The 24,241-nt window shown below is 45.1% G+C and overlaps 1 protein-coding gene across 3 annotated transcripts in view; it reads right to left on the bottom strand.

Moving 5' to 3' along the window:
* Positions 1-7,535, bottom strand: part of CUNH10orf143 (chromosome unknown C10orf143 homolog) — a 31,041-nt gene extending 23,506 nt beyond the window's left edge. For 2 of the 3 annotated variants that reach the window (XR_003567168.1, XM_027840466.1), the window contains exon 1: positions 7,451-7,529. Coding sequence is in view for 1 of the 3 variants with exons in the window: in XM_027840466.1 (XP_027696267.1) it covers positions 7,451-7,522 (72 nt within the window). In the remaining 2 variants the exon portion in view is untranslated. Of the gene's footprint in view, positions 1-7,450 lie in introns of all 3 variants that reach the window. The other variant, XM_027840465.1, reaches the window with a different exon arrangement.
* Between the last annotated feature and the right edge of the window lie 16,706 nt (positions 7,536-24,241).

Consider the following 24,241-nt stretch of genomic DNA (forward strand, 5'->3'; position numbering starts at 1 on the left):
GGTGGAAATATGAAGGGGAATAGGGAAAGGGAAGCAAAATCAAAAAAAAAAAAAGGAAAAGAAAGTTGGTTTATTGAGGTATCTTTTTTAGAAATTCAGGGAAGACAACTAAAGTAGAGCCCAAAAGAAGCACAGCCAAGTAGGAATGAGTGAATAAGGCATTTATCAAGTACTCACTAGGTAGAAAGCATAGGCTAAGGGATGGGGATACAATAGAAAAGCCAGTGTCTGCCTCAGAGAGTTCCCATTCTAATGGGGGGGGAGAAGAAAACACACAGGAAAAGTGTCAGTTGCCAGCCCAATGGAAAGGTCCCCTGGTCCTCAGCGGGGCAGCAGCAAGGCAGTTATGATGTTTCTACTTATGTCATTCCCATGATAAAATGGTATTGGCTTCTGATGTTGAACCACTGGCCTTTGCACCTTTGAAGCCCAGGACTTAGGTGGGGAGGACTTTCTTTCCTAGTCTTCAGGAGCTATGGCTCCAGGAGTCGCAGGAGCAGTCAGTCCTCAGGAAGAAGGCTGATGTTATTCCCAAGGCCCCCAGGGACAGATCCTGGGCTTTCTCCTTCACAGAATCTTTGAAAGCTGGAGGTTACACTTACAAGAGACTTACAAGGAAACAAGCTGTAGGCCAAGATGGCGGAGGGAAAGCAGCGACTGTATTGAGCTCTCCCCCAAAGCCCTCCAAATACCTATAAAAAATGGCTCTAAACAAATTCTAAAGCAGCAGAACCCATAAAAAGACAGAGTGAAACAAATTTCCAGCCAAAGACAGCCTGGATGGTTGATCGGAAAGGTATATCGTGCCGGGTGGGGAGAGGAGCGCAGTTTGGTGTGGGCACGCAAGCCCAAGCAACCCCTGGAGCAGCCTCAGAGGACTGAATCTCAGGCAGCTGTGGCGGTTTCCAGACTTCTCAACCCATGAACACCAAAGACAACTTAGAAGGTCAGTGGGAAAAGTCTGTGACTATGGTGAGAGAGGAGGTCTCAGCCTCAAGTCTCAAACACGGCTGGGGCCGTGGCTGTTTCCTGAGCTTCCAGCCCACAGACTGAGGGGGAATCGAGTGGCTGATCAGAGGGGGATTGCAAGGATCTCTATGCCAGTGCTGAGGCAGGAATCTCTTGCTTTGTCTGTACTTGGATCTGGGTCACAGTTCTGAGGGGCAGTCCTAGGGTGAGGAGGAACTCTGGTGCAGTGGAGTTTGTTGCGGTGGTGGAGAGGAAACACCTCGCCCCTTATCATACCACCTTGGAAGAACTGAAAATGTACAGGTCCCTAGAAGTATCTCTGAAAACAGCTGTACAAACCCCCAAAGCTTGGGAAGGTACACTCTTCATATTGGAAGCAGACTTTTACCTTAACAAAGACTTTAAAACTCAAGTAATTGGCCGGGATCATAAGCAGTGCAAAAAGAGTCAGACTATATTATCTTACTTTGGTGACAAAGAAGATGAAAACATACAACCAGAAGAAGACAACAAAGCCAAAGCTCCTACATCCAAACCCTCCAAGAAGAATATGAATCAGTCCCAGGCCTTGGAAGAGCTCAAAAGGGATTTCGAGAAGCAACTAAGAGAAGTAGAGGAAAAACTGAGAGTGATGCAAGAAAATCATGAAAAACAAGTCAACAGCTTGCTAAAGGAGACCCAAAAAAATACTGAAGAAAATAACACCTTAAAAAATAGCCTAACCCAAATGGCAAAAGAAGTCAAAAAAGTCAATAAGGAGAAGAATGCCCTAAAAAGCAAAATTGGCCAAATGGAAAAGGAAGTCCAAAAGCTTACTAAGAAAATACTTTCTTAAAAATTAGAATAGAGCAATTGGAAGCTAGTGACTTTATGAGAAATCAAGACACTAAAACAAATCCAAAAGAACGAAAAATTAGAAAACAATGTGAAATATCTCATTGGAAAAACAACTGACCTGGAAAATAGATCCAGGAGAGAGAATTTAAAAATTATTGGACCATCTGAAAGCCATGATCAAAAAAAGAGCCTAGACATCATCTTTCAAGAAATTATCCAGGAAAACTGTCCTGATATTTTAGAACCAGAGGGCAAAATAGAAATTGAAAGAATCTACCGATCTCCTCCTGAAAGAGATCCCCAAAGGAAAACTCCTAGAAATATTGTAGCCAAATTCCAGAGTTCCCAGGTCAAGGAGAAAATAATACAAACAGAAAGAAATAATTCAAGTATTGTGGAAACACAATCAAGATAACACAAGATTTAGCTGCTTCTACATTAAGGGACCGCAGGGCATGGAATATAATATTCCAGAGAGCAAAGGAGATAGGATTACAACCAAGAATCACCTACCCAGCAAAACTGAGTATAATCCTGTAGGGGAAAAAATGGTCATTCAGTGAAATAGAGGACTTTCAAGCATTCTTGATGAAAAGACCAGAGTTGAATAGAAAATTTGATTTTCAAATACAAGACTTGAGTAGAACATGAAGAGGTAAACAGGAAAGAGAAAATCATAAGAGATTTACCAAGGTTGAACTGTTTACATTCCTGCATGGAAAGATGATATTCCTAACTCATGAGACCTTTGTCAGTATTAGGGTAGTTGGAGGGGAAAAAATTATATGTACGTATATATAGATATAGATAGATAGAGGGCACAGGGTGAGTTGAAAATGAAGGGGTCATCTGGAGAATAAAATTAAAGGGTGAGAGAAGAATATATTAGGAGAAGAAGAAAGGGAGAGGTAGAACTCGGTAAATTATCCCACAAAAAAAAAAAAAAACAGAAAAGAAAAGGCTCTTACAGTGGAGGGGAAATGGGGGAAGGTAAGACGGAACGAGTGAATCTTATTCTCATAGGATTTGACTTAAGGATGGAATAACATACACACTCAATTGGGTGTGGAAATCTGTCTTATCCTACAGGAAAATAGGGGGGGAAGGGGACAAGAGAGTAGGGGAATGATAGAGAGGAGGGCAGATTGGGAAAGGAAGTAATCAGAAGTGAATACTTCTGAGGAGAGACAGGATCAAAAGAAAGAATAGAATAAATGGGGTGGGCGGGATAAGATTAAAGGAAATAGAGTTAGTTTTTCACAGCATGTCTACTCTGGAAGTGTTTTGCATAATTGCACAAATATAACCTATATTTAGTTGCTTGCCTTATCAATGAGGGTGGGTGGGGAGGGAGGAACGGAGAAAATTTGGAACCCAAAGTTTTAAAAACACATGTTTAAAAAAAAATGTTTTCACATGCAACTGGAAATAAGAAATACAGGAAATGGGGCACAGAAATCCATCCTGCCCTACAGGAAAATTGAAAGGGAAGGGGATAAGAGAAGGGGGCGGGAGAGATAGAAGGGAAGGCAGACTAGGGGAAAGGGTATTCAGAATGCGTGCCATCTTGGGGTGGGGGGAGGGGTGAGATGGGGTGAAAATTTGGAACTCAAAATCTTGTGGAAGTAAATGTTCGAAACAAAAATATAAATTAAAATTACCATAAAAAAAAAGAAACACCTCCTTACAACCCTGGTCACTCCCTTCCCTTGAGTCAAGAGGATATCTGTTTACCCCTCTCATAGGAGAAGAGATTTTCTCCCTTTACCCCTCACCTTTGATTTCACCCTCCACCACCTGGGGAAAGGAAGGAGGAGGGAGGGGCATCAGCTATAGCATGGGCCCCACTGGCAATGGCCTTGGGCCCTGGGGCAGCCTTTGTCTGGAAGCATCACCCAGGTTCAGCATATCCTGCTCAAGGTAAAGAAGCTGGCCTCTGAACTTGGCTTCTTTTAAAGTTGTAGTTTTAACTGTTAATGATGAGATGCTGATTCTCTGTGTAAAGTAATTTGGAAATGCATTTATTAGTCTTTTTTTTTTTTGGCAATTAGGGTTAAGTAACTTGCCTAGGGTCACACAGCTAGTAAATGACAAGTGTTTGGTCTGAGGCCGCATTTGAACTCAGGTCTTCTTGACTTCAGCACCGGTGATCTATCCACTGAGCCACCCAGCTGCCCCTGGAAATGCATTTAACAAAACTGAAGTGACCTCATTAATAATGGGTTTGTTCCAACTTCCAAACTGGTGAACTTTTTGTATCAGTTATGTCAAGCATCTTTTCATAATTTGGTTGCTGCTAAAATAATTTCATTTATTGTTGGTTATTGTTTTAATGTGTAAACTTGCCAAAAAGCTTGTTTGGGTTTTGTCTTGCTGAGAATTTGCAAGTATATAGAAATAATCTCTAATGATTGGTTTTTTACACCAGGACAAATTTAAGTTTGAGATATAAATCCTGGAAAAATTTTTCCTACGCTACGATTAGTGAAACTTGCTGTTTGAGATAGAGCTCACAGGATTTTATTTTGAGTTGTCTGATGGATCATAATAATCCATCAATAGTCAATAATCCACCATCTGAGAGAAATGCCACAAGCTACTCAGAGAATATGATACTGGTGAGAAGTCAGCATTGGCAAAAGCTGAGAAGACAATCTTAGCCTCAGTCTAAGATGGGATCCTTCTGGCTCAGTTTCCCCATTATGTTCCTTTGAAATGGAATGTTACCCACCTGGCTATTCCTGAGTCTGGCAATAAGGTGGATTTGATACTGCAGGGGTGGAAAACTTTAACCTGCAGAAGTATTACTTAAACTTCAGAGAGAGTAGCAAGATCAGATAATCCTGCAGGTCAAATGGAAATGATTTTAATGGGGCTCTTACACTCCAAACACTTTTACTTCTCACTATATCTGGGCCCTGCAGTCTTTTCTGTCAGATTTGTGTCTTCCAGACTACAGGCCACTCACCTACAGTTGATAGCAAACAACGGGTACCAGCCAATGTCCCCCCATCATTCCCTGGGTGCAGCCTTTGCTCCATTCCAGTCAACACCCTCTTTGTGAATTCCTCGAAGGGACAGCTCTCTGCCCCTGGCCAGCAGGAAGCAGTTTCAGAAGCTGAGACATTTGCCCCTTACCCAAAAGAATTTGGGTCCCATTTGTTTGAGGAGGGAATGATGGGGCTCGGATCTGGACCCCAGAAAGGAAAAACCCTGGACTTTCCCAAATGGCCAAATCTCTGGCTTTCACCTGAGGCTATAATCCCATCAACTGGCCTTTCATAGTGGCTAAAACCCAATCTTCCAATTCTCTGTTACCCTTTTCCTAGCCTAGCCCTCCATTGTCTTACCTCCCTATGGCTCCAGGCCACTTCCCACCCTTAATCCTAGCTAGGCTCCATTCTTCCTTGGCCATGTGGTCCAGGTCCCAGGCACTCTAGTCACCACAAACCACTTGGCCACTCCTAGATCCCTCCCACAGTCTTTCTGTATATAAGGTCCATCTTGTCTCCATTAAGGTACTCAGATTCTTAAAATCTAGCCACTGCTCAGATTCTTATAATCTAACCAATAACTCACAGACTCTCAGATTCCTTAAGAGTCTCCCCAATATGATGAATGTTCTAATAAACATTGTCTTTGACTGAAAAAAAAATGTGCACACCCTTTGACCCAGCAATTCTACTTCTAGGTATGTATCCCAAAGAGAACATAAAAATGGGAAAAGGACCTACATGTACAAAAATATTTTTAGCAGCTCTTTCTGTGGTGGCCAAGAATTGGAAATTGAGGGGATGCTCATCATTGGGGAATGGCTGAACAAGTTGAGGTATATGAAAATGATGGAATACCTTTGTGCTATAAGAAATGATGAGCAGGTCAATTTCAGAAAAACCTGGAAAGACTTGCATGGACTGATGCCGAGTGAAGACAGCAGAACCAGGAGAACGCTGTACACAGTAACAGCCACGTTGCGTGATGACTAACTTTGATAGACTTAGCCCTTCTCAGTAATGCGAGGATCTAAGACATCTCCCAAAGTCTCATGATGGAAAATGCTACCCACATCCAAAGAAACAACTACGGAGTTTGAATGCAGATGGAAGCAGACTATTTGCTCTTTTTTTTCTTCTGTTTTGTTTTGTTTCCTCTTTCTTGTGGTTCCTCCTATTGGTTCTAATTCTTCCTTACAACATGACTAATGTGAAAATATGTTTAATAGGAATGTATATGTATAGCCTATTGTGCGCCATCTTGGGGAGGGAGGGGGAGAAAAATTTAAAACTCAAAAACTTACGGAAGTGATTGTTGATAAATCAGAATAAATTAATTTTTTAAAAAAAGAAGCCTTTAGTGTGTTGCCAGGATAGTGCTGAACCAGATACATATAAAAGCAAGTAAGTCCGACCCCGCCCTCAAGAAGCCTACCTCCAGACAGAAGCAGACAAGGCATGGGTGGAGGGGAAGGAAACCCCCTGGCTGGCGAGTGTTGGCACATGGCAGCTCTGAATTGCTGGCTGCCTTTCCTCTCTCCCCAACCGAAACCGAAGCGCTCACCAAACAAATTCGAAGCCCCCTCATTCCCGCCCCAAACAGCAGAATTCAAAGGTGCCCTTTTTTCAGCTTACTCGCACACACCCAGGTCTAGCCCTGCTTCTCCAATTCTGTGATCCCCGCAGGTTACGGGTATCTAATCAGGAGGCATCCTCAACTGCCCGCCCTGCCACGAGGCTCCTTCAGCACTTCATGACACAGACAGCGCAGAGAAATCAACCGAGAAGTGGAAGAGGCAGCCGGAATCAGAATCGGAATCGGAATCGGAATCGGTGGGCTCCGGCTCTGCCCCCCACCCTCGGCTCAGTGTGAGCGAGGAGCGAGTTCTCTGGCTGACTCGTACAAAAGCTTCGTGCGGCAGAAGGCGCCCCGAAGCCCTGAGTTCGAGGCTAGGCCAGCCAGGAGGGTGCGCTGGGCCCTGCAGCCAGCAGGGCGGCCGGCGGGATATCGGCGGCCTGGGGATGAGGAAGTGTGTGGGACAAGTGCACAGTGCCCTTTCCCTGGGCAGGGCCGCTGCCAGGGCCCAGCGGTGCCCCCGCCCCGCCCGCACCGCAGTCCGGGCGCCCGGCATCTCACCTTGGACCCCCTTTCAGTGGCAGGCCCACCCTGAATTAGGACTGGGGGGGGAGCTGCGGGGTTTGGGGCGAGGTGCCCCCCCCAGCTTAGTGACCCAAAGCGTCCCACTCTGGACCTCGGGATCCCCACTCCTCGCCGTGCACGGGGTTTCCTAGGTGAGGGGAAGTGCTCTGCGGGCCGGGGCGGGGGGCCCAAGCCCTGTTTGGGGGAAGGGGCCTCCTCCTGGCCGCGGCCCCCCCCCCCCCGCCAATGTGCAGAATGGCCGGCCAAGCCCCACTAACCCCGCAGAGAAAGGAGGCAAAGGGAGAGCCCCGATCCCTCCCCCAGCCCTGCGGTCAGGCCGGGGGACAATGCCAAACCTGGGGCGGTCCCAGAGGCCGCAGGACTCCCAGAGAGGTCTGGAGGGAGGGAGGGGGAGGGGAAGAGGAGGAAGAGAAGGAGGAGGAGGAGGAAGGGGAGGGCGCCCCATCTCCTGAGCCCCCCACCCCACACCCCGGGCCCCGCCGTGCCTCACCGCGTCCCGGGGGCCGCCCCGCTCCTCCTCCGCAGGCCGCCGCCTCAGTCCGGCCAGCGCGCCCCGCTCCATGCGGTCAGGGCCCGGAGCCCCCTGGGCCTGAGCCCCGCCCCCGCGCGCGGCCTCGCCCCTTCCTCGGCCTTCCCTCCATTCCTCCACGCCCCGCCCGTGGCTCCGCCCATGGCCCCGCCCCTAGGGGGGGCCTCGATCCGGCGGGCGTGGCCCCCTGCACGCCCCGGAGGCGGGGCCTGCGCCCGCGGGGGCCCAATGGCGGAGGGCGAGGCTGGGTCCCTGCCCGCCCCTCCCGGCGTGAGCGTCCTTAGGGGCCGGTGGGAGAGACTGGGACCTCTGCTCTGACCGTGCTCGGCCTGGCACGTGGCTGCGCTGGGTCTGAGGCCTGGCACCTGCTCTGCTCATCCCGGCTGGGCATCGCTTAGAGGCCAGGCGCGTCCCGCCTTCTAGTGGCCGGGTCAGCGGTAAAGCCCGCCCCTCCTGGGCGTGCCCCGCCCCCTCTGGGCGTGCCCCTCCCCCTCTGGGCGTGCCCCGCCCCCTCTGGGCGTGCTCCGCCCCTTCTGGGCGTGCTCCGCCCCTCCTGGGCCTGCCCCTCCCCCTCTGGGCGTGCTCCGCCCCTTCTAGGCGTGCTCCGCCCCTTCTGGGCGTGCCCCGCCCCTTCTGGCACTGCCCCTCCCCTTCTGGGCGTGCCCCGCCCCTTCTGGGCATGCCCCTCCCTCCTGGGCCACCCAGCCCTGCTGGGCGTTCCATAGGGACTAGGCGCGTCCCTTCCTCTCTCTGGGCCTCGGAGAAGTGGAAGTTGGGGCCGATGGCCCCAGGAGCCTTGAAGAACTTTGCACACACGTCCCCGTCCACACACTTTCCTATGGGGAAGCTTTCCAGTCTTTCCTCGTATTCACAGACCCTCCCTTGGCCCAGAAAAGGTTTAACTATTGATTTGACTGTTTCTGCTTGAACCCCCCCCCCCCCCGTGGAAGGTCTCCGCAGCCCCTCCCCTCCTCTCATCCTCATCGACTTTTCTACTTCTTCACCTCCTTCCCAGCCTCTCCTTCCGCTCTGTCTCCTGATCTCCCTTCTCCAGTGTCTAACCACCTGCTGCTTTTTAGGGCTACAGAGGTGGACAGGTCCCCCCAGGTGCTGAAGAAACTGAGTCCCAGCGAGAGAGGGAAGAAATGACTGGGCCAAAGTCGCACAGCTAGTTTAGTTTGTGGCAGAGCAGAGACTGGAACCCAGGTCCCTGATTTGTGGATCCAGTCCACTTTTCACCCTACTGTACTGCTGCTCTTTGGTCCTTTTCCTAATCAGATTTCCCCACACTCCCTGCCTCTCAGCTATCTGTGGACATTTTAAATACATCATGATGCTCGATGGGATTGTGATGGCATGTGCACTTATCCAAGCCTGGTTTCACTCCAACTGACATGAATATAGGTCACTTCTTGTGCTTGCTTCTGCGGAGGAAATGAACCGCACCTGTGTGCTGAGAGTTTGGGGAAAGCATCCCCACTCCTTCCCCTGAACTGTGCCAAGAGTAGCCTTAGAAGTCAAAGAAATTTAGCCTGCAGTGTTGTGGAAGTATAGTGCACATGTTCCCACACATGCTCCCATATAGACCATGTTCCCAAAGTGAGCAATACTGCCCCCTGGGGGGGGAAGCTGGAATGATGAGGGGGGAGTAGACTCAGGTGCAATGGGGGGGGTGTTGAATAAAAATAAGGAGGCGGTGGAAGTGTAAGGAAAGAAGAGAAGAAAATATTGAAAAACCATTCATACGTATTTCATCTGTTGTGTAACAGGGTTAAAGTCATAGTGATTACATTCTTTTCTAAATAAACACACAAAATGCAAGTTATAATCAGTTAGTGGCCAAGTCTGCTAACAGGTCTTAACAAGCAAGTGTTGGCAGGCCAGCATGTTGTGCATTGTCAGGAAGTCCAGAATGTATCAGTAGGAATATGTGCCTGTAATGACTTGTTTACAATTCAATACTATATAGTTACATGATGCAATATTGCATCATCGAAATTTCAATATAGGAAAAAAACATAAATTAACAAAAAATTATTAAATTTAAGATGCTTCATTTAAAATTTTTGTTTGAAATGATGCAAATTTAAAAAAGGTTAAAGAATTAAAGAAGGTAGATTTCCAGAGGAGTGCTAAGTAATTTTTTTTAAAGGGGCAGTAGGCCAGATAAGTTTGGGAACCTCTAGACCTTCTATCCTGAATTCCATTCAGATTCTATATCAGAGGGAGGCCTCCACCCTCTTAGGTCTCAGGAACCACTTTGTCATACTGATAAGATCATAGACCAAAGTGGAGGGAGTGTTGGTGCATGCTTTTTTGTTTGCAGATAATTGTGCACTCAGTGCAGCCTCTGAAGATGAGATGCAACAAAGTATGGATCCTTTCTCTGCTGCTTGTGCTAATTTTGGCCTAACAATTAACACCAAGAAAACCCAGGTGCTCCACCAGCCAGCACCACACCACCCATATGTGGAACCATCGGTTACAACAAATGGAGAAGTTTTGAATGCTGTGGACAAGTTCACTTACCTTGGTGGTGTACTTTCCAGGGATGTACACATTAATAATGAGGTAGACACGTGCATTGCCAGAGCTAGCTTAGTGTTTGGGAGGCTCTGAAGGAAAATGTGGGAGAGAAGAAGTATTAGATTGACTACCAAACTGACGGTCTACAGAGCTGTTGTGCTGACCTTATTGTTGTACGCCTGTGAAACCTGGACAGTATACCAGCGCCATGCCAGGTAACTGAATTGCTTCCATTTTAATTGTCTTAGGAAGATTAAGGATAAGGTACCAGACACTGAGGTCCTTTCTCAAACTAAACTGCCAAGCATTCAAATTCCAGAGAACCCTGCTATTCTCTGTCTCTTGGGCTTATCTGCCCGAGCAGCAGGTGGGGAATGTTGGCCCAGGGTCCTGGGTTGTCTTTTCTGGGGCTCGAGACAAGGTTCGGGGCTATCCGAGAAGGCTTTCCAGAGAAGCTGACATTTAAGCTGAAGCTTGAAGGAGGATAAGGATTCTAAGAGGCAGATATGAGGGGGCAGTGCATGCCAGTCACCGGGCACAGCCTGTCTGAAGGAGGAGAAGCCACAGATGATGGTCAGGTCTGGATCAAGCCAACAGGCCATTTGGATGGAACAGAGTATATGAAGGAGAGTGGAAAGGTGAGAGAAAGCTGAAAAGGCAGCTGAGATCTCCATTGCAAAGGACTAGAAGGCAGCCTGAGCAATCTGCATTTCATCCTGCAGGCACTAGGGAGCCAAGAGGAAGATGATTATTCTGCAGTTCTGTGGAGGACTGATTGGAGAGAGCAAAGACAAGAGCTGGGAAGCCCAATTAGGATGCTAGGGAAGTGGGCTAGGTAAGAGACGACTGGTGCCTGACAAAGGACGATGGACTCGAATGGAGCCCAAGTCTGACAATGCCACTCCATGATTCAAGAAGATTCAGGGGGAAAAAGAAAGAAGAAGAAGATTCAGGGGCTTCTCATTGCCTTTGGAGAAAATCCAAACTCTGGTTTGACATTGAGATCGCCAAATTCTCTGGTTGCAGACTATCTTTCTAAGCTCACTCTCATTCATTCTGGTTCCAACCAGTTCCTTTCAATGATATTCTGTCTCCCACCTTCAAGTCCACACTGTCCCCTGGTCCTCTTGGAACACTAGCTCCCTTCAAGGGTCAGTTTCTTCAGGCATTTCTTGATTAATAGCGCCCTTCCCCCAGCCTCCATATCATTTACTCTGCGTGTACTTCTCCATGCACACGTGAGGGGAATGGAAGCTCCTCAAGGGCAGGAAATGTTCCTGTTGCTAGGACTTAGTAGCGTCTGCCTAGTTTGCATTTCTTTGATCAGTGTACCAGTTGTTTCCCTCCTAGAATGGCAACTCTTTGGAAACTGGGGCTGGCTCGGGTTTCTGTTTTTGTTTTGCTTTGCTTTGCTTTTGTCATTCTATCTCCAGCACCTCACACAGTGCCTGGTATGTAGTAGGCACTTGATAAATGCTTGTTGATAATTTCAGAAGCACATGGATGTGGCATGAAGAATGACTCTTAGAAATGAAATAGAGGGAAAAGGAGGTGGAGCACACAGGCCTTCCATATGACTTTGTTGTCCGACCTGGAAGGAAAGAATTTCTAAATGACAGCAGAGCTATGATTTCATCAGCTTGGAGAACAAATGTCCTCCAGTAACGACAAGCGTGACTTGTCGAAGATTTAGGAGCATCATGGGATCTCGGGATCCCCTGCTGCTTAGCACAGTCCTGCAAAGGAGAAATGCTCAAGAAATGTTGATTGAATGGTTGCTTGGTTGATAGCTTGGAACCAAAAGACACCACAGAGACTGAGCCCTGAAGAGGTTAAGTAGATTGCCTGAGGGCACACATGGTCTAAGGAAGTGGCAGGGCAGGATCTGAACCCAGGTCTTGCTGACTCCCAGCTGAGCACTTTACCTACTCTGCCAGGCTGCATCACACATATAAAGAAGCGTGGCTAAAATTATTCTAACAAGGTAGAGTTTGGACTTTTCACTAGGGCCTCCAGGCTGGGGAGGCTGCTTTCGCTCAGATCCTTCAGTTTCAAGATTCCCAGTTTTGGTCCAAGGGGGTGCAACCTATTGGCACCCCCTATCACCTGCAGCATTGCAGAATGTCAGACATGAAAGGTACCTCATTGTAGGGTTGTCCCACTCAAGCCCCAACCAGCAATGTCCCCTGCAACATTCCAGCCTTTGAAGACCTCAAGTGTCAAGTACTCTTCTGCTTTGGCATCAGTAGCATGGTTAGGAAGCTTTCCCTCACATCAGTAGCATCTGTCCAACCTCAATCAGCCTCTTTGTACTCTCACACCTTGTTCCTGGTTCTGCCTTCTGGGACCAAACAGAAGACATTCTGTCCCACCCATGGGAGCTCTCAGGAGTTCCCAAATTCTCTTCCTCAGGCTAAATCTCCCCAGGTCCTTTAGCCAGTCTTCATATGGCACCAGCCATTTCTAGATGGCTTCCAGCTTACTGGCTTCTTCAATGTGGCACCAGAAGCAAACACCACACTCCAAATATGCTCCAGATATGCCAGGGTGGAGCTGAGCACAGTGGGCCAATAGAGTCACTCATCTTAAATGTCTGTACTTTTCAGAATGCAGTTCAAACTTTCACTGACTACCATATCACAGGGGTGACTCATATTGGGATGAAAGTTGATCAGTGTCTCCAGAGCTTTCCATGTTTCCAGATGAACTACTTCTTGAACTCCTCATCTTATACTTCTTTCAGGAATCCAGATATAAGACTTTACATTTATTCCCATTCCATTTTCTTTTATTAGATTCATTTCAGTCAAAGGAAGGAGTAGTGGATAAAAGACTAGAAATGTATGATGGGACTGGATTAGGAAAGTTTTGGTTGAAGAGGAAGAAAAAAAATCAGGGCCTTGGTACATTCTTCCAGAAGATCACTCTACAAAATGACTGTAATTAAGGATGGGGTCAAAGATTTGCATAGATAAGAAGGGAGCTAAGATAAGAATGATGAGGTGAAACCTGATTTTATAATTTCCTTTGTCTTTGCATCCCTAGTACCTGGCACAATGCCTACATGCTAAAGAAATGCTTGTTGATGCAAAAAGATGCTCAAGGCATCTTTTCCAAGTCTAAGAGTCAGGCAACTATAATTCTCATCTCATTGGTTTTAAATTTATTCTTAGCTATTGAGTAGTTAGAGAAAAGAATATGAAGTACAATTTTAACAAGCCAAAAATCACTTCCTGTCCAAAATTATCTCTTCCATTGGTCAGTTATGATACTCCCATTTCACTATTTAGATTTGTTACACTATCTACTGAAGGCCTAAAATGTATACATTACCTCGGAAGAAAGAAAGGGACCTGCCAGTCTCCTTTAGCTTTTCTCTTGAGACTATTATCACAGAGTTGTTTATCAAACTATTTTGTCATCTTAGAAGGCACAGAGAGCTTGGCACTGAGATGAGATATGAGACTAAGAAATTTCGTGAGTAAATGGAGATCATGGCCACAGTAAATAGGAGGGGGGTGATCAAACTGAATATGGAACCCTAGAGAGATCTTGGCACTGCTGATCATCTTTCCTCAAGAATTCTCTCTCCTCTCCAAATTTCGTCCACACTGCTTTCTCTTGGTTCTATTGCTATCCATCTGACCATTCATCTGACCACTCATCTGACCACTCCTTATTCTCTTTGGTAGATTGTCATCCACACCCTGCCCCTAATTGAAGGTGCAGAGCAAAACTTTGTTCCCAAAACTCTCCTCTTTTCTCTCTCCTTTCTTTTCCTTGGTCATCCCATCAGCTTTTATGAGCTTAATTATAATCTATCTCTATGTCTGTGACTCCTATTTATCCGACCTTTTTCTCTCTCTTGAGTTCCAGTTCTACGTTACCATTTGCCTTTTGGACATTTTGAATTAGATGTTCTTTTTTTATTAATTAACTTATTTTTAATTTTCAACATTCACTTCCGTAAGCTTTTGAGTTTTAAATTTTCCTCCCCCTCTCTCCACACCTGCTTCCTCGAGACAGCATGCAATCTGGTATAGGCTCTACACATACATTCCTATTGAACATATTTTCACATTAGTGATGTTGTAAGTAAGAATTAGAGCCAATAGAAGGAACCACCAGAAAGAGGAAACAAGACTCAACAGAAGAAAAAAATAGCGAATAGTATGCTTCGATCTACATTCAAACTCCACAGTTCTTTCTTGGGATGTGGATGTCATTTTCCATCATGAGATTTTGGGAGATGTCTTAGATCCTCGCATTGCTGAGAAGGGCTAAGTCTATCGAAGTCAGTCATCACACAATGTGGCTGTTACTGTGTACAATGTTCTCCTCGTTCTGCTCTCTTCACTCGGCATCAGTCCATGCAAGTCTTTCCAGGTTTTTCTGAAATTGATCTGCTCATCATTTCTTATAGCACAACAGTATTCCATTATATTCATATACCTCAACTTGTTCAGCCTTTCCCCAATTGATAAGCATCCCCTCAATTTCCAATTCTTGGCCACCACGGAAAGAGTTGCTATAAATATTTTTGTACATGAGGGTCATTTTTCCATTTTTATGATCTCTTTGGGATACAGCCCTAGATGTGTTATTGCTGGGTCGAAGGGTATGCACATTTTTATAGCCCTTTGGGCATAGTTCCAAATTGCTCTCCAAAATGGTTGGATCAGTTCACAACTCCACCAACAATGCATTAGTTAAACTGGATTGCTATAGCCATCTCAAACTTAACAAGTCCAAAATGAGTTAATTTTTTTCCCCCTAAAAAACCCATTGCTCCCTGGAACTATATAAACACAATTACAAAACACCTTTCATGGAAATAAAGACAGATCTAAACAGTTAGAGAATTTTAATTGCTGATGAGTAGGCTGAGCCCATATAATAAAATCACAATTCTATATACATTAATTTACTTATTCAGTACCATACCAAACTACCAAAGAATTATTTTCTAGAGCTAGAAGAAAAGATGACAAAATTCATCTGGAAGAACAAAAGGTCAAGAATATAATGGAAATAAGGGCAGCTAGGTGGAGCAGTGGATAGAGCACCAGCCCTGAAGTCAGGAGTACCTGAGTTCAAATCTGGCCTCAGACCAACACTTGACACTTACCAGCTGTGTGACCCTGGGCAAGTCACTTAACCCCAATTGCCTTAAAAAAAAAAACTAAAAAAAAAAGAATACGATGGAAATCAATGAAAAAAAAGTGAAGGAAGATGGCTTAGCAATACCAGATCTCAAGCTATATTACAAATTGGTAATCATCAAAACAACCTGGGGCTCTCTAAGAAATAGGGGGGTGGCTCAGCAGAATACATTAAGTACATAATATACAGATGTAAATGACCACAGTCTTCTAGTGTTTGATAAACCTAAAGACCAAACTTTTGGGACAAGAATTCACTATTCAACAAAAACTGCTGGAAAAACTAGAAAGCAGTCTGGCAGAAATTAGGTACAGGAAAACATCTCTCACCATATACCAAGATAAGGTCAAAATTGGTACGTGATTTAGACATAAAGAGTACATCATAAACAAAGTAGAGGAGTATAGAAAAAAATTACCCGTCAGATGTATGAATAAAGAGTTTATGACCAAACAAAGAATAGAAAGGATCACAGGAAGTAAAATGTATAATTTTGATTACACAAAACTAAAAATTTTTTTTCACACAAACAAAATCAATGTCGCCAAAATTAGAAGGAAAGTAGGAAACGGGGGGGGGGGGGCGAATTTACAGTACATTTCTCTGATAAAGGTTTCATTTTTCAAATATATAAGGAACTGAGTCATAGTTATAAAAGTAAGCTGCTCCCCAATTGATAAATGGTCAAAGGATATGAACAGGCAGTTTTCAGAAGGAGAAATCAGCTATCATTGGTCATATGAAAATTTGCTCTAAATCACTAATGCCTAGAGGAATGAAAATTAAAACAACTCTGAGGTACCACCTTACAACTATCAGATTGGATAAAATTTTTAAAAAAAGGAAAATGACAAATGCTCGAAAGAATATGGAAAAATAGGGACACTGTAAGGGCATCTAGATGGCACAGTGGATAGAATGCCAGCCCTGGAGTCAGAAGGACCTCAAGTTCAAATATGACCTCAGATACTTACTAATTGTGTGATTTTGGGCAATTCACTTAACCCTATTTACCTCATTTCCTGGAAAAGCAAATCGCCACTCTAGTACTTTTGCCAAGAAAACCCCAAATAGTGTCACAGTCAGACATGACTGAAATGACTCAACAACAGATGTACTGTTGATGGAATTGTGAACTAGTCCAATCATTCTGGAGAACAACTTGAAATTAAGCCCCAAAGGCTATAAAACTGCATAGACTTTGATCTAGCAATACCACTAGCAGGTCTGAATCCCAAAGGGATCAAAGGAAAAAAGGAAAAGGACTCATATATACAAACATATTTATATTTATTTATATACATATTTATATGTATATGTTTTATATGTAGCTCTTTTTGTAGTAGCAAAGAATTAGAAATTGAAAGACTGCCAACAAATTGAGGAATGGCTGAATAAGTTGTGGTATATGATTGTGATGAAATACTATTATGCTATAAGAAATGATGAGGGAAATGGTTTCAGAAAAACCTGGGAAGACTCACATGAACTGATATAAAGTGAAGTGAGCAGAACCAGGAGAGCATTGTACATAGTAACAGTAATATTATAATGATGATTATACAAAAGACAGCTTTTCTGATCAATATAATGATCCAAGACAACTCCAAAAGACTCATGATGAAAAATGCTAACCACCTCCAGAGAATAACTGATGAACTGAGTGAAAATTGAAGCATATTTTTTCACTTTCTTTATTTTTCCTCTGTGTGTGGTTCCATTTTTTGTAACATAGCTAACATGGAAATATGTTTTACATGACATTACATGTATAATGGGTATCATATTGCTTGTCTTCTCCATGGATGGAGGAGGGACTGGAAGGAGACAGAGAATTTCAAACTCAAAATTTTTAAAAATAAAATTAAAAAACCCACTGTTCTTCCATGCTTTCCAGTTTTTGTTGAAGTCACCAATCCTCCTTTCCATCACTCAATTTCACCACCTCAGTGTCATTTTCAACTCCTCATTCTTGCTCACCTTACAAATCCAGTCAGTGACCCAACGTCATTAATTCTATCTCCACAACTTCTCCAATAACGGTCCTCTTCTCATTGCTCACACATCCACTGCCCTAATTTAGGCCCTCATCTCCTCCTGCCTGCACTATCATAGAAGTCTCCTATTGGAACTCCCTACCTCAAGCATCTCCCCCTTCCAATCATCTTCCATACAGATGCCAAAGAGATCTTCCTAAAGTCCATGTCTTACCAGGTCATAACTCTAGGACACAATGATGTATCAATATTAATCATAATAACATACAATTTGGGAGTTGGAAGAGGGATCTCTGTAGGTATCTAGTCCAACTTAGATGTGAAAAGAATCCTCACTACAACATCTCCAACAAATGGTTGTCCAGCATCTACCTGAAGAACTCCAAAGAAGGGGAAGCCACCCACTTCCACGGCAGCCCAGGCCACATTGGCACAGCTCTCATTGCCAGGACAAGAAGCCCAAAGTGGCTCCTTTGCTACTTTCTCCCTATTGCTCCTGGTTTTGGCCTCATGTAACTGTGAATAAAGGAGGTGATTTTATCCCGAGAGGATTCAAAGTTGAAGCTTTGCCAATAGAGATGGTAAACCACATGTGTGGCCGAGAATCTCCATCTTGTTGCAGGACAATTGATTTCAGATCATGTGTTTTTAATGACATAAACTAGTGTAGGATTTCCTGAAGTGTGATGCTTACTTGGGTTAAGGCAGATCTTTCTAGCTGGAAGATGCCATTGGGAAATTTCAAAGCAAGAAGCTTCCTGTCTTTGTCATTTCAAGACAAGCTTCCTAAGTTACTCTGTTTTCTATGTTGTGTGTAAGGGAGCTCTTCAGGAATTAGCAAAGAGGTAGAACTATTGGATTTTGGCCTGTTTTGCGATGCTTACTGGCTGACTGAGATTTTGATAAGACTTTGCATGGGGATTGTGCCTCCATGCTGAACCAGCACCCCTGCACTGGTCTAAATTATTAACTTCAACACTAAATGCTTCAGTGCTTAGAAAACACAGGGATTGTTCAAAATGCTCTATTGTATATACTTCCTAAGAATTATTGTCAGAAAAAAAAATAACCAAAAAGCCAAGGTATATTCTAAAATGAACTCTCAGCTCCTATTTATATTCCCACAGTCAAACATTAATTGTGCTGATTACAAACCTCTCTTGGCCACTTTGTCCACATCCCTGATGTCCAGTGTCCCTAATGCCACACTCCAGTTGAACAGAAGATGGCATTTTTAGTGTGAGGTTTTATATCTCAGTTAAGCTGTTCTTATTTCCAAGAGTCTGAAGCCAAGTTGGGTGTGTTATTTTCAACTATTTTTTGCATGTATTTTCATATAAATTATAGTTGGAATCTTGTGCCTCTCAGCTCTCACCACATAGTAAGGGGGAAAATACCATGTGGAAATATGACTGATGCTGCCTTAGTGTGGGGGGAGGAAATAAAAAGGATTATAAATGACACACTAGGTATAGAAAATAGGAAGACGTATCGAGGAGAAGGAAAAAAGCTCGCTCTCTTTATGCACAGCCTAAAGAAGGCAGCGTGAAGGATATATTGCTCGTCAACTGGTTTTTATTTCTAAGGTGTTTTTTATTAACCCCTTTTTATCAATCAAAATAAATTGATAGCCAGCAAGTACGACATTGAAGCTGTCTGAATTATAAAACAGACATACACACATGCTAACAACTCGTGAGCTCTGAGTAGCGTCACATGAAAGAGAAACTTGAGGGAATAAAGAGATGTTCCAGACTGGTGATGTTTTTAATGAAAAAAAGAGCATTGATAAAGTAAAAAAAAAGTGGTTCAGGAACAAAAAGTTAGGGTTCAGGTTTGGCTTCCAGTGAGGGAGCAGCCTTGTGGTTCCCAGGCTGGGTTGGTGACCAGACATTTCAGAATGGCGTCACCGAGTGTCCCCATAACAGCACCAAGAAACCTCATTGGCAGTGCCAAAGTTGTTATGCCCAAGAAGAGCTAAGTTCTTGCCGAGAAACCACAAAGTACGGAATCATTGATTCAGCTGGGGAGTCTTCAGAAGCATTTGAGTCCAATCTCCTCATTCTATAGAGGAGGAAACTCAGGCCCAGACATGGGGTGATTTACTCAGGGCAGAATCAGGTTTGAACCCAGGTCCTTGGAATCCAGGTCAGGGTCACTCTCCACTGTACCATGCATGAGGCATGGTGCTTAATGGTACAAAGAGATAATTAAATTGGAGTTTATAGGAATTCATCTATGGGAAATGAAAGGCTTTATGGGACTGGTAAGCATGTCAGTATCCTCCAGGGCAGGAAGAGAGGAAAGGAATTAGAAGTAGTCCTTTTCTCCACTGGCTCAGACCTCAATATCTTCATTCCTTAGTCACAGGAGCTAAAAAAGTCATGTCTCTGTGGCCTACCAATGTCATGCTTGCTGGCTATCAATTTACCTGGTGATAAGCCTCGGCAAGCTTAGCTAAGTCGATCCTGGGTCACACAACAGACAGGCCATCCTTTGTTGGGCTGGAAGAAGATGGTAATTGATAGTTGTCCAAGGCACCAGAGAGTTCAAGAAGGATGAAGATGGAGGAAAGGCCATTAGATCTGGTGATTAAGATATCACTGGTAACTTTGGAGAGGGCAGTTTCAGTGAATGATGAGTTCAAAAGCTAGACTGGAGAGAACTCTGGAGAGTGGGAGGAAAGGAAGTGGAGGTGCCTACAGTTTATGGTTTTCTCTAGGTGTTTAGACATAAAGGAGAGAAGAGTTAGAGGGGGATAGATCAAAGATAAATGGCATTGTTTCAGAAACTTTGGCCCCTTGTGGAACACTGTGGCTCAGTCCTCTCCCTCCAGAGTCCTCTTGGAATTTTGGGGACTGCCAGCTCCCTGCTCTGGCATGGATCCCCAGCTGGGACCAGGCCTGGTGACTGAGGGCTCAGGGGTGGCACCCCTCTGCACAGGGAGGAATCTCAGACCTCCCTGGAGACAAGGAAGTGCTGGGAAGTGGAAATCCTCTCTGCCTCCCATGGAGTTTGCAGAGCATAAAGCTAAGTGCTCCCTCCCTGAGGATAGAGGGTTGAAACAACAGATTTGGTGGCCTCTTAATGTTGGCTTAAGTAGGCTCTGACCCAGAGAAGCCTTTTCTTTCTTCTGTAACAAAGCTGTAACCGGGGTAAGGTAGCCACAGCTATGCCTCAAGCTGCCTAACTTGGGAGGGTGCTGGCAGTATGTACAGATCTTCAGTAACCCCCCCCTGCCCCCCACATACACACACAACCCACACTCCCCCATGCACACCACACACACACACACACACACACACACACACACACACCACACCCCCACGCCCCCACACCCCCACACATACTACACACACGTGCACCCCAATGAACTGGCACAGCATTAGCTAGATTAATTTGTTAAACTAGAAAAGTCCCAGCTCCTCTCCTCTGCTACTTCTCATGGGCTCCTGGGGTGGTCTTCCAGACCCCAATTCTCCTCCCCTAACCCCTCCATGCCACTTGTGCCAGGGGCCAAACCAGCCCATTTCAGCTCAGAATGCCAGAACGCAGCAAGCTGGGTGCCCTGGGGCTCCGATCTGTCGCTCTTTGTGGAACGTAAGACTCGAGGGGCTAGATTTCACCTGCCGGCCATCCTTTCATTAAACTCTTCATCCCATCAACAGATTAAAAGAAAAAGCACAACTGATGTCGGTGAGACTGGTGTAAATCCAACGGGAACTCTGACCTGGATGAAACAGACAAACCGCAGACCTGAAGTATGTTTCAGGAACTAAGCTCAGACTTAGGGCTGACCACAGACGGTCCATCAGGCTTCTGTCTTCTTGGAGAAGGATAGAGCTCCACCGATGAGGAAGCTCCAGGCCCTCACCCATGGAGAGCGGGCACCTTTGGAGGGGCCCAGGGCTGAGTCTGAGAACGCAGTGTCCCTTAGAGGTGTGCTTGTCCAAGGAGAGGATTCTTGGGGGATCATTCATCCCAGCCCTCCCAATCTGCCCTGGGCAATGCACTCTGATAACTCTTGTGAAGGGGTTGGCTCAAACCCAGATCCATTCTCGGCAGTTCAGTGTTATTTTCTTATTTCCAAGCCTCCCTCCAAAGTGCGGCAAGCTTCTCTGGGAGCTGCTGCCTGATGCCGCTGACTGGTCTGCTTAGCCCCCTCCTCTGCAGGCATGCAGGCCTGGCGGGCCAGACGAGTAGACTACCCTACAAGGAAGGTGCCTTCTTGCCGGTGCGTATAAGCCACATGGTGGGAAAACCTTTGGGGTGGGGACATTTACAGCCAGTGGCCAAATGCAGGCCTGGAAGAACCTCAGTAGGACAAGAAGGCTGAGGTCATTTGACTCATCACAGAAAAGCATCAGACCTGTTTCTGTCTTCTTACTTAGGCAAAGCAAAACAAAACAAAAATGAGCCCTCCTTCCCTACACACAAACACTCATTTGAAAAATTATGGAAAGGTTTAGAATTCTCTGCTATTTATCAGGGTCCCTCTTGTAAAAAGAAGCTAATGATGATGCCTCCAAGTGGTTACTGACCGTCTGGCTCCCCTCTTACAGCGGGACAGGAGTGCTGCCGGTTCAATCCAGCACTTACTGGTGAAGCTCCACATGCACCAGGTACTAAGTGGGCTCCAGGAATACAAAGATAGAAACGTTCTCTGCCTTTGGGGAGTTTAAATTTTCTGGTGGAACTCCAGGATTGAGAACTTTGGTTTTCCTCGTAGCTTCTTATCCTTACAGTCAGCATGGATAATGCAACTGATCTGTAAGGCATGGTGTGTGCCATAGGTGATGCCACGTTCCCTCCTTCCCTCTATCAACGCTAATTTTCCAAACAATCACAATCAACAGCAACAAAAATGGCTGCTAGACTTCTGACTAAGGCTTTAAGGTGTGCAAAGCGCTTTATTCACCCAAACTGCCTCACCAGAGCCTCACAACAAGCCTGCCAGGGAAGTGGTTTATGATCCCCATTTTACAGAGGCCATTAGGCAAATACCTGATTTGTACAGGCATCATGGGGTATTAACAAATGAATGGTGGAATCGGAGTCAGCACAGACCTGGGTGGGACCCAACCCCACTTCTGGCATTTACTACCTGTGACCAAGGTAAAGTCTCTTCAGCTCCTTAAGCCTCAGTTTTTTCATCTGTAGATTGGGTACAGTAACACCAACCATATTATTCTCTTCTCTAGGCTGTTATGAGGATTACATGTGACAATATATGAATGATGGGAAGGGAAACGGGTGGGTGGGAAGGGAATGGAATAAGTATTCATGTAGTGCCTATGATGTGCCAAACCCCGTGCTAAGACGTTTGATAAATATGATCTCATTTGATCCTCACAACAACCCTGGGGGGTAGGTGCCATTATTCTCCTCATTTTACAGTTGAGGAAACTGAGGAAAATGGAGGTGAAGTGATGTGCCCAGAGTCACACAGCTAGTGAGGGCCTGAGGCTAGATTTGAACATAGGTTTTCCTGACTCCTGGCCCAGAACTCTATCGAGTGCATCTCCGCCTGCTATATTGATGCCACTTACTCTTCTTATTCCAGTGTGCAGAGCCCTGGGGATGTAGAAAACTTGGCTAGCACACAGTTTTTGCCCTTGTGGAGCTTAGGGTCAAGGAGGAGGAAAAGGCACAAGGATAGACAGCCACCTTACACATTAGCACGTGGTAAATATTTTCTACCTTTCATTCCCTTCCTCCCTCCCATACTGGCGTCCATGGAGGACAATAACATCACCCCCACTTATCTTCCTACCTGTCCTCCTGTAGGTTAATCAAATTGGAAAGATAGGACTGACAGCGACATGATCATAGGCTGGAGACTAGAAGGGACCTTAAATGTCATTGAGTCCAACCTGGGTCTTGTTTTACAGATGAGGAAACTGAGGCTTAGCAAGGGAAAAACGATGTGCCTAGGATTACTTAGATACTAAACAGCAGGGATTTGAACCCAAATCCCCGGCCCAAGTTGAAGGGTTCTTTCCACTCTAACAGCTGTCATGACCCCCTTGAGGACCAGTCCAACGTGTCAGAGTGATGGGTGTAGGTAATGCAGGTGGTGACAAGGCCAGAAGAGGGATGGAATCAGAGGGGCTGGCCAAGGTGTCTGTAGATGGCAGGAAGGTTAAGTTTAAGAAGAAAAATCCAAAAAACAAACAAAAGACATAGTCCATGGGTACTCTGCTGATGTGAACACCCCGTTCTTTTCCCTGAAAGTAGCATCAGCTTTTTCGACAGTGAATGTTTTCAGTAGATTAGGAAAAGTCTAGGTTTCTGTGAATCTGGAATCACAGCCTCTCTAGATGGAAGGAAGAGAAGATTTTAACAAAGGATGCTTTCCCCATCTGCCTGTGGAAGCCGATGACGCCATCTACAGCCTCGAAACTCTCTCTGCAGCCCACACCATCAGCCTTGAAGGAGGGGGCCGTAGCACGGGATTAAAGGATACTAGACCTGGAGCTGGGCAACTTAAATACTAAAAACACATACTCTAAAGTGATTCTAGCGGATGATGTTTGCCCCCCAGGGAGCGTGGCAATTGAGTTACGAAGTGATAAATCAAAATATTCCAACCCCAGCCTGGCTGTACTACTCGGCACTGTGCTGGGCAGTCTCTCATTTGCTCTGTCTCATTATGCCCCAGACCATTTTAGAGAGCATCTGTCTATCCGGGTATGTTTCAGGAACAGCGTTAACCATGTCCCCATGAAGCTACCAGATACAATGCTCTTCTTCGGAAAAGAAATAGAATTTTTTTCATTGGCAAGAAGAATGCCAAGATGAAGTATGTCCTGAAATCTATTTTACAAATAAACTTGCACATAAATTTTCCATTCACTGCTTTGAAAATTTTTTCACTTTCTGAGGGGCTGTCAGACATCCCCAATAAACAGTAAGCCTTATTTAGTTTACTGGATATGTAATTCTTCTTTTCTTTGAAAATAATTATTTTTCAGGCAAGTGCGGCAAAAATACTACCAATAAAAATCTCGCTATGACAGCATAAACCACATTTATGGCAAACATATACATACAGGTCTTCTAATAA

This window comes from Vombatus ursinus, unplaced genomic scaffold (assembly GCF_900497805.2).
Source record: "Vombatus ursinus unplaced genomic scaffold, bare-nosed wombat genome assembly UNPS02014845.1, whole genome shotgun sequence".
In the NCBI taxonomy this organism is placed as follows: domain Eukaryota; kingdom Metazoa; phylum Chordata; class Mammalia; order Diprotodontia; family Vombatidae; genus Vombatus; species Vombatus ursinus.